At 38.6% G+C, this 11279-nt stretch overlaps 1 protein-coding gene across 1 annotated transcript in view; it reads left to right on the forward strand.

Moving 5' to 3' along the window:
• The window catches only part of LOC107681920 (receptor-type tyrosine-protein phosphatase mu), a 250840-nt gene that overhangs the window by 129956 nt on the left and 109605 nt on the right, over nucleotides 1-11279 (forward strand). The window contains exons 8-11 of the mRNA XM_016478293.1: nucleotides 3327-3635; nucleotides 6402-6511; nucleotides 8181-8382; nucleotides 10849-10951. Coding sequence (XP_016333779.1) covers nucleotides 3327-3635; nucleotides 6402-6511; nucleotides 8181-8382; nucleotides 10849-10951 — 724 coding nt within the window. The remainder of the gene's footprint in view (nucleotides 1-3326; nucleotides 3636-6401; nucleotides 6512-8180; nucleotides 8383-10848; nucleotides 10952-11279) is intronic.

Genomic DNA, 11279 nt, shown 5'->3' on the forward strand with positions numbered 1-11279 from the left:
AGGCTCTTCTAGAAACTCTTACTGAACATAAGAACACATCAACACTATGATAAGCCTGAGAGATGCTTTGTGTGTGTGTGCGTGTGCACGTGCGAGTGTGAGAGTGAGTGTGTGTGAGTGAGTGAGTGTGTGTGTGTGCGTGTTGTGTGTCTGTGTCTGTGTGTGTCTCCAGACTGGAAAAGGGAAATTGAGCGCTGTCTGGATCTAATAGGTGGGAAAATGTTAAGTTCCAGAGAAATGGACTTCAGATTTAAGTGAGAATGGAAATTGATCCTATTAGTGTGTGCTGAAGCCTTTAACTCCTTCCAGAGAGAGACAGAGATCTTCTGATTTCATTCACTGCTGCCCTTTAGAAGCGACTTAAAGTATTCACATGTTTTCCAGAAGACAACATGACAATTTACCTCCATCATCCTGTTCAAACATTTCCATCTTCTTGGTTCTTCATGTCTGGATCATCATCACAGTCTGAAGAATCAAGCTCATGCAAACATTTAAACCGGGTCATTTGTGTAAATTCAGCTATTATTTTATGCAAACATCTGTTATGTCAAATAGATTACCGTATTTTCCAGAAAATTAGTCACAACTGACTATAAGTTGCACTGGGTCAAAATTGCTAAATTGTTGAGACGAAAAAACAGTTAAAGTTTATGTCACATTTTATTATTACATTTAGAAATAATCTAAAATACCGAATAAATTAAAAAAAAAACTTTACTAACAATAAAAATACGTTAAATGTGTTTCAGTTCCTCACTTTACAACAAATCCTTTAAACTTAACGGTATTCAGAAGTATAAAACAAAGAAATTATAGTTGCATTCATCATGAACAATATTTATTATAAACACCAAGCATAAACAAATTTATTTAAAGTGAAACTGTAAATGTGGGAAATGCACTTTAATATGAAATATAAGTTGAAATATAAGTGTTTCTTAAAATACAGCATTCAGGACAGTACTAAAAAATTTTTTAAAAAACAAGCAATTTTTAAGATGCTTCTTATTTTGTTTTTATATTATTTTTATTTTGCATATTCTTCAAGGTGCATTTATTTAGCAGGCTCTTTCATCCAAAGCAACTTACAAAAGAGGAACTAAAGCAGTTGGTCAGTTGTTATGAGCACACGCGTGTGTGTGTGTGTGTGTGTGTGTGTGTTTGATATGCATTGAGCAGATGTTGATCCGATGTCTCTGGACTGTTCTGTGATGCTCGTCTTATTTCTGCTGTATTAGATGGCGTCTGAGATGCTTTCTTTCATCTGCTCTTCTGCTCTGATTGCTGCTTTGATCCTGGAGGATGATAGGAGCCGCTCTCGTGTTTCCAGACCCGCAGAAACGGGATCAGGGTTCTGATTCCAGTCCATGAGCCACACAATCAGAAATCAGTTCATGTGTGTCTGTTTAAAGGGACAGTTCACCCGTAATCATCACTCGGTCTTCATTCACTCCAAACCTCTGACTGTGACTGACTGACTTTGTACATAAACACAATGAATCTTCACACAGCTCTTACAACAGTGAATAAAAAACGCCATAACGATGCACAACAACATCTGTTCTTCACAAATCTTCATTTGACTTCAGATGGACTTGGAATGTAGAGCACAAATCATAATTCTGACTTTCCCCCCACAATTGCGAGCTTTAATCTCGCAATTCTGAATTCTGAATCGATGGCAAGAAAAATAGTCAGATTTGTGAGGTATAAACTCAGAATTGCATGAAAAAATAAATACAATTGTGATATATATAAACTCAGAAATACAAGGAAAAAATTAAATTGTGAGATATAAACTCAGAATTGCAAGAAAAAAGATAAAATTGTGATATATAAACTCAGAATTACAAGAAAAAATAAAATTGTGAGATATAAACTCAGAATTACAAGAAAAAAGATAAAATTGTGAGATATAAACTCAGAATTGCAAGAAAAAAGATAAAATTGTGATATATAAACTCAGAATTACAAGAAAAAATAAAATTGTGAGATATAAACTCAGAATTACAAGAAAAAAGATAAAATTGTGAGATATAAACTCAGAATTGCAAGAAAAAAGATAAAATTGTGATATATAAACTCAGAATTACAAGAAAAAATAAAATTGTGAGATATAAACTCAGAATTACAAGAAAAAAAATAAAATTGAGATATAAACTCAGAATTACAAGAAAAAATTAAATTGTCAGATATAAACTCAGAATTACAAGAAAAAAATAAAATAAAATTGTGAGATATAAACTCAGAATTGCAAGAAAAAAAATAAAATTGTGATATATAAACGCAGAATTACAAGAAAAACATTTAATTGTGAGATATAAACTCAGAATTGCAAGAAAAAAAATAAAATTGTCAGATATAAACTCAGAATCGCAAGAAAAAAAATAAAATTGTGAGATATAAACTCAGAATTGCAAGAAAAAATAAATAAAATTGTCAGATATAAACTCAGAATTACAAGAAAAATAAAATAAAATTGTGGGATATAAACTCAGAATTACAAGAAACAAAATGGTCAGATATAAACTCAGAATTACAAGAAAAAAATTAAATAAAATTGTGAGATATAAAATCAGAATTGCAAGAAAAAACATTTAATTGTGAGATATAAACTCAGAATTGCAAGAAAAAAAATAAAATTGTGAGATATAAACTCAGAATTACAAGAAACAAAATGGTCAGATATAAACTCAGAATTACAAGAAAAAAATAAAATTGTGAGATATAAACTCAGAATTGCAAGAAAAAAAATAAAATTGTGAGATATAAACTCAGAATTACAAGAAAAAATTCAAATTGTGAGATATAAACTCAGAATTACAAGGAAAAAGTCAAATTGAGACAAACTCAATAATATAAATGTAAAATAAATAAAAATAAATGCTATGATGTCTTCATAGTGATTTTGCTCTCTGGATCTCCACATACAGTACATGATCACTACAAACTGCTGTATTGTTGCGTCTTTTTGTGTTTCACAGTCCAATAATGTAAGAAATCAAATAATATCATAAGGGTTTGGAATGACATGAGCTTGAGTAAATGATGACAATGTTTAGTTTTGGTTTCTATAAATGTAATGTGAATATACATGAAGTGTTTAGGTCTCAAAGCAGATATGATGTGGTTTGAGATTCTCACCCAAATGAAGATGTTTTCCTAAACAGGCCTGTGGCTGATCTCGCGTGTTGTTGGGAAGGTTTTGTGTCGGTGTGGGCTGTTGTATTGATAATGCTTCTGGCCTTGAAGCATTTCTGTAGTGTATTTTTGACATTCTGCTTTTGTAAATGCTTGGTGTTTTTCATTGTTGTCTCTCTCAGAGCCCATGCACGGACTGCGGCAGCTGAAAGTGGTGGACATCAAGGCTCGTCAGGTGACGCTTCGCTGGGAGCCGTTCGGATACAACGTGACGCGCTGCCACAACTACAGCCTGACGGTGCAGTACCGCGCCAGAGGAGGAGGCAAGGAGGAGAGCAGGGAGGTGGCGTTATATGACAGCCGGAGCTCCACCCCCCAGCACACCATCCACAACCTCACGCCCTTCACCAACCTCAGCGTCAGGATGCTGCTGCGCAACCGCGAGGGAGTCAGAGAGAGTCCTGAGATCCACGTCCAGACCGATGAAGACGGTGAGAGAGAGCGGAAACTTGGCAAACATCTTTACCAAATATAGATTTATTTATTAAAATATGAAATATTTCAAAAATAAGTACATATATATATATATATATATATATATGGGTTTGGCTTATTGTAATATACTGATTTGGTGAATATAAACAATTAAAAAACTAAACATTTTTGTTATTTGAAATAAAATAAATATTAACTGAAATAAAATAAAATGTAATAAAATTAAATTAAATTAAATTAAATTAAATCAACATTTTATTTAAGCTAGTTGCAAGGCAATATTTCTCATTTTAATATGGTTTAACTAGATGTTCTTAAATAACTAAAACTGTATATAAAACAGTTATTGTATGTAATATATAATATAATATATGTAATACAATTAATAAACACTATATAGACATTAGGGGTGTAACGGTTCACAAAATTCACGGTTCGGTTCGATAGGACACAGTGGTGTCACGGTTCGGTACGTTTTCGATCCGGATGGGGGGGGCGGTGATTGGTTATGTCGCAATGTTGGAAATATTTCTGTTTTAAACCATGAAGGCGAGCCAATGGATATCACACACAAGCAACGTGCAAACTTTGTGCAAGAGTCATGCCGGTGAACGTCTTAATGTCAGTCAATTCACTATATGCAGAAAGTGAAAGTAAAAAAGGAATGACGGAGTAATGACGGAGCTTTCAGCATCTGACGCCGCATATTCTCTCAGAGACGACGAGACGAATCTACTTCAACATATGCTGATAACGGTACATAGCTAACTATTTCTAATACTACATAGTGAAAAAAAAATGAGAAGAGACATATTTCGTTTTAAACAGGTTGTTTTTGAAAGTCGGTGCTTGAAATAAAAGCTTTTTATTACATTGATTTTTATTGATGACTGGAGTGTTAATATTTTAATCATAGGCCTATATTTTATTGTATTGACCTGTTTTAAAATACCTTTTTTTAAAACATTTTAATCGAGGAGAAATATATAGCCTAATCTTTTGTTATCGCAGCACATCAGTTATTTGGTAATTATTGCGGGGCAAATTAATTGTAATTTTAATTTAATAATAAAAGTAACTTCATAACAATATCTTTTGTTATCGCAGCACATCAGTTATTTGGTAATTATTGCGGGGCAAATTAATTGTAATTTTAATTTAATAATAAAAGTAACTTCATAAAAATAATAATAGGCCTAATAAAAATAAGAATGTAACATGCCTACATTAATTGGATGTAGCCAATAATTGACAATATCTCTGGATATCGTCGATACAAGATTGTCGTCTTTAGACGCATCCCAGCAAGAGGAGGTTATCGCGGGGCAGACAGCACGTTGCCTGTTACGTCGTTTAGGCTCCTTGTTGAGCGCAGTGGCACTGAGAACATTATATTTCACACACTTTAAGCTGTTTTATTTTCCAAATGTAATAGGATAAGTCCAACGAATCATTCGGTTTGTAATGCGCACCGAACCGAAAGCCTCGTACCAAACGGTTCAATACGAATACGTGTATCGTTACACCGCTAATAGACGTAAAAAAACAAAAAATGTCAAATACACGCAAAAAAAAAAAAGAATAAAAATTTAAAACTAAACCTGAAATAAACTTAAAACTATATAGACATAAAAATCTACTAAAAATTACAGACACAACAAAGGTTTAAATTAAAATATAACAATAACACTGATATACATATTACTTGCATACATACATTATATATACATTAGTTTTACTCTAAAAAGTATATATATTTTTAGTCTATATATTCCAAATAAATACATTCGTAAATAATTGTATGTATAATTTTTGGGACTTTTTTAAAAATAAATTGTATATATTTATGTAATTAGAGTTTTTTTTTAAATGTGAATTATAAGGAAAAAGACCCATTTACCCATTTTTATCAGCTTTCTGTTCTCTAGTTATTTAGATAAGCCTCTACGTCCCAAAAACCACTGATCTGAAGATCCTCTGAAACATCAGGACATCATTTTATTGACTTTATTAATCCACAGAGAACCATATAGCACCTCAATAACCTGAAACAGATACAAAAGGTTGTTGATCAGAATCTGAAGAACCGTTAAGTTCATCCTCAGCACTGTAATGTGTCTGTATACAGATGAAGAGTTCGTTCTATCCGTGAACGAGCTGCTCAAACGCTCCACTGCATCTTTCGTAAATCGCTGACATTTAGCTTGAATGTCTAATTACGTCCCCCATTAGCAGAGCTCTTCTGACGGAATAAACGTGATTTTTTTTTGTTTGTTTCCAAAGATCGGCAAACTTTATAAATAATTAGACACCTGGGCCGCTTCTCGACTGGATGTTAAACACACACGCGCTCTTTTGTTCTCGCTCCGAGTCTGTGTCAAGTGAGACAGACGTGAATAACGTTCCTGCGAGAGGATGAAACGATAAACAAACGAGAAATAATCTCCCGAACGCTCACGGACATGTTTGGAGGAGGAGAACGTGAGCATCTGAGGGGATTGTGTGCATTTCTGTGGATTTAAGGATTCAAAACCAACATTTGTTCTCATTTTAGTAATAAAACACCTTCACTTATTAATACCAATGGAAAATATTGAACTTTTCAGTATGAACCGGTCACTTTGAGACATTTTAGCTGCCGAACATTCATTTAACGTTTGTTAAATCTAACTAAATAGTACAGCTACGGAGAATGTCGTATGTATATTAAGAGCAGCTGCTGTTGCTGTGTTTTGATCGTTTGTGATGTCACTTCCTGTCAGTGCCGGGGGAAGTTCCTCTGGATTCGATCCAAGCCAGTGTGTATGAGGACAAGATCCTGCTGAAGTGGAGAGAACCGGCGCAGACCTTCGGCATCATCACTCAGTATGAGGTGAACACACACACACACACACACACACACAAACACACATCATTCTACGTTAATGTTCCTCAGCCAGCCTAGCAACCCCCTAGTAACCACACCAATGCCCTAGCAACCTCCTAGTACTGCCCAGAACACTCTAGCAACCCCATAGTAACCACAAAAATGCCCAGGAACCTCCTAGCAACCACACAATTTGCCTTAGCAACCACCTAGCAACCCCCTAGTAACACCAAAAATGCCAAGCAACCTCTTGGCAATCACCCAAAACACTCTAGCAACCCCCTAGTAACCACAAAATACTCAGCAACCTTCTAGTAACCACACAATTTGCCCTAGCAACCACCTAGCAACCCCCTAGTAACCCCAAAAATGCCCAGCAACCTCCTAGTAACCACAAAAATTGCCTATGCATACATCTAGCAACCTCCTGGTAACCACCCAGAACACTCTTGCAACCTCCTAGTAACCACACAAAATGCCCTGGCAACACCATGGCAACCACCCACAACACCTCAGTCCAGCAGTGGTGAGTTTTGCACTTGCAAATGTTTTAAACATCAGAAAATTCATTTTTAGTAAATGAGTTTCAGTTGTTTCAGAGGTTTAGGATTCAGCTTTTCTTCACGGTTTTGAGCATCTTGACTGTGACAGGTTATCTCATAGTTAACCGTTACTAGAGAAACTGGCTAGAGAAATTAGTTGTTCCATCAGTCCAGAAAAAAACAAGAACTGTCAAAGTCCAGCTCTTCCCAATGTGAGTGTGAGAGAATGTGTGTGTGTGTGTGTGTGTGTGTGTGTGTGTGTGTGTGTGTGTGAGAGAGTGTGTGTGTGCGTGAGAGTGAGTGAGTGTGTGTGCGTGAGAGTGAGTGAGTGTGTGTGGTGTGTGTGTGTGAGTGTGAGTGTGTGTGTGTGTGCTCTACAGATCGTGCAGTCAGACGGGACTAACCGTAGACTCAATTGTCCGTGAGCTCGCAGTGACGTCCTGCCTTTGATTTGACAGTATCAAAGAGCTGAAGCTGAGACTCTCTGACGGGCCGTGATATCAAAAGGACAGTTTGGACTTTTTTCCTCTTATCAAGGGAACCCTGATCCTTCCTCTCCTTCCTCTCTCTCGCTCTGATTCCAGACATTCTGTTCTTCTTGTAAATTTCCAGTGAGATTTCCCGTCCTCAGATTCTCTGTTCCTGACCGATCCACTGCAGTAACGTTGTTTGCGCTGGATGACGTCAGTCGGATGTTCACACATCCCCGGTTTCTCGTTTTAGAGTGGGTCAATAATTTAAATCTAATAGCAATGTGAGGTTATGAAAAACAGCAGCTCTTGATAGAAAATCTCGATATCAAAGGTCGCAAATCAAAGTGTGTCGAGTACAATGCTTCATTAATGCCGCTCATCTTCAGCATAATGAACAAACCCCTCCAAATATGAGGAGAAGACACTTTCCCTTTCAGATTCCTGCCCTGATCCGTCAGAAGCGCAGACGTTATTATTGATTTATTTATTTATTTATGGCGGGCTGATAATTGAAAAGGGCCTTGAAGCATTTTGGATATAATGGAGTCTAATTTGGTGGAACTCAAAGGACTTCTTGAATCATTTGTTTGGGCGACACTGAAATTCATTTGTGTGATTCTAACATAAATGTTGATGTTTGTGTAATTCTCATTTCTGCAGATCTCGTATAAAGCCGTCAGCTCCTTCGACCCAGTGCTGGATCTCTCTAACCAGAGCGGTAAGGTGGTTAAACTGGGGAATGAAACCAGCCATGTGTTTCTGGGTCTCTACCCCGGCTCCACGTACTCCTTCACCATCAGAGCCAGCACCGCCAAGGGCTTCGGACCGCCCGCCATCACCCAGGCCACCACCAAGATCTCAGGTGTGTGTCTGCAGCAGATGCTTCAATCTGAAACAGCATAGAAGAATGTGAAGTAACTCAGTGGGCATGCAAATGGCCCTAGCAACCACCTGGCAACCTCCTAGTTACCACCCAGAACACTCTAGTCCAGCAACCACTTAGGAACCTCTTAGTAAACACACAAAATACCCTAGCAACCACCTGGCAACCTTCTAGTAACCACCAAGAACACCCTAGGAACAACCTAATTGCCCTAGCAACCCCCTAGTTACCACACAGAACACTCTAGCCCAGAAAATACTTAGGAATCTCTTAGTGAACACATAAATACCCTAGCAACCACCTGGCAACCTCCTAGTAACCACACAGAATTCCCTAGGAACAACCTGAGTGCCCTAGTAACCACTTTACAACCCCCTAGTTACCACCCAGAACACTCTAGACCAGCAACAACTTAGGAACCTCTTAGTGAACACACAAAATACCCTAGCAACCACCTGGCAACCACCTAGTGACCACACAGAATGCCCTAGGAACAACCTAAGTGCCATAGTAACCACTTAGCAACCCCTAGTTACCACCCAGAACACTCTAGACCAGCAACCACTTAGGAACCTTTTAGTGAACACATAAAATACCCTAGCAACCACCTGGCAACCTCCTAGTAACCACACAGAATGCCCTAGGAACAACCTAAGTGCAATAGAAACCACCTAGCAACCCCCTAGTTACCACCCAGAACACTCTAGACCAGCAACCACTTAGGAACCTCTTAGTGAACACATAAAATACCCTAGCAACCACCTGGCAACCTCCTAGTAACCACACAGAATGCCCTAGGAACAACCTAAGTGCAATAGAAACCACCTAGCAACCCCCTAGTTACCACCCAGAACACTCTAGACCAGCAACCACTTAGGAACCTCTTAGTGAACACACAAAATACCCTGGCAACCACCTGGCAACCACCTAGTAACCACACAGAATGCCCTAGGAACAGCCTAAGTGGCATAGTAACCACCTAGCAACCCCCTAGTTACCACCCAGAACACTCTAGACCAGCAACCACTTAGGAACCTCTTAGTGAACACATAAAATGCCATAGTAACCACCTGGCAACCTCCTAGTAACCACACAGAATGCCCTAGGAACAACCTGAGTGCCCTAGTAACCACTTAGCAACCCCCTAGTTACCACCCAGAACACTCTATACCAGCAACCACTTAGGAACCTCTTAGTGAACACACAAAATACCCTAGCAACCACCTAGTAACCACACAGAATGCCCTAGGAACAACCTAAGTGCCATAGTAACCACCTAGCAACCCCCTAGTTACCACCCAGAACACTCTAGACCAGCAACTACTTAGGAACCTCTTAGTAAACACACAAAATACCCTGGCAACATCCTAGTAACCACGAAGAACACCCAAGGAACAACCTAATTGCCCTAGCAACCTCCTAGTAACCACCCAGTGCACACTAGCAACCTCCTAGTGACCAAAAATGTTCTAGCAACCTCCTAATAACCATCTAGAACACTCTAGTCCAGCAGCCACTTAGTAACATCATAGTAACTGCCCAGATCACCCTAGGAACCTCTTAGTTACCACACAAAATGCCATATCAACTATCTAGCATCCACCCAGAACAACATAGCAACCTCTTAGTAACCAAAAATGCCCTAGCAACCTCCTAGTAACCATCCAGAACACTCTAGCCCAGCAAATATTTTGTAACCTCATAGTAACTGCTCAGAAACCCCTGCAACTTCTTATTAACCACACAAAATGTCCTAGCAATCACCTGGCAACCTCCTAGTAACCAACCAGAACACTCTAGGCCAGTAACACCTTAGTAACCTCATAGTAACTGCCCAGAACACCCTGGCAACCTCTTAGTAACCCCACAAAATGCCCTAGCGATCTCCTAGTAACTACCCAGAACACCCTAGCAACAACCTAACTGTTCTTTCAACCATCTAGCAACCTCCTAATAACCATGCAGAACACTCTAGCCCAGCAACCACTTAGTAACCTCATAGTAACCACGCAAAATACCCTAGCAACGACCTGGCAACCTCCCAGTAAATTATCTCCTATTAAAATGATCATTTTTTACAAGTATTGAAACTTTTATGATGCAAAAACCCTCCAGAAACATAAAATAAAGATCTGAAAATGCAATTCATGACTTCCATTATACCTTTTTTGCTGTTTTAAAAAAATATCCTATCATTTACATCATCCATGTATTTCATTACTGAATGTGACAAAACGAGAAACATTAATGCAGCCATTTTTGGCGTATTTGACATAAGATTAACCATTAGACCCAAAATTACTTTACGTAAATATGTGAATGCAAACTTGTTTATTGACATTTGGGGGAAACTCCATCACGTCTGCGTTTGTGCACTTGTGTCATGACTGTAGGGATTTCAGAGGCGTTGAGTTAGTGTTTTAAAGCTTCCTGGTGTGTTTCCAGCTCCGTCGATGCCGGCGTATGATCAGGAGACTCCTCTGAACCAGACTGACAGCACGGTTACGGTGGTGCTGAAACCCGCTCAGAGCCGAGGCGCTCCTGTCAGGTATGATTACACTCAGCTCTTCTGCTCTCAATAGCAGTGGATCTTGTGATTCTCCATGCCCATCCTGATAGCATGTGAATGCAAACAGAAGCAAACACAAGCACGAGTGACAGCCGCAGGAAGTCTCCATCTGTTCTCGTCATGACTCCATTCAACTCACAGCTCCAGAGTTTCTCTGCACCTCTGCTTCAGCTGGCTGTTTTTATCATTTTTTCCTCCTGTATTGTTTGTGGATTCCTCCGAGTGAGCGTCGTTCTTTGAAGCGGAGAACAAAGTGTGTGTGAGTCTTCTGAGCCTCGTCCCTGAACCGCTTTCATGTGTTTCTGAC

This window comes from Sinocyclocheilus anshuiensis, unplaced genomic scaffold, assembly GCF_001515605.1.
Source record: "Sinocyclocheilus anshuiensis isolate Anshui unplaced genomic scaffold, SAMN03320099.WGS_v1.1 scaffold2198, whole genome shotgun sequence".
Lineage (NCBI taxonomy): Eukaryota > Metazoa > Chordata > Actinopteri > Cypriniformes > Cyprinidae > Sinocyclocheilus > Sinocyclocheilus anshuiensis.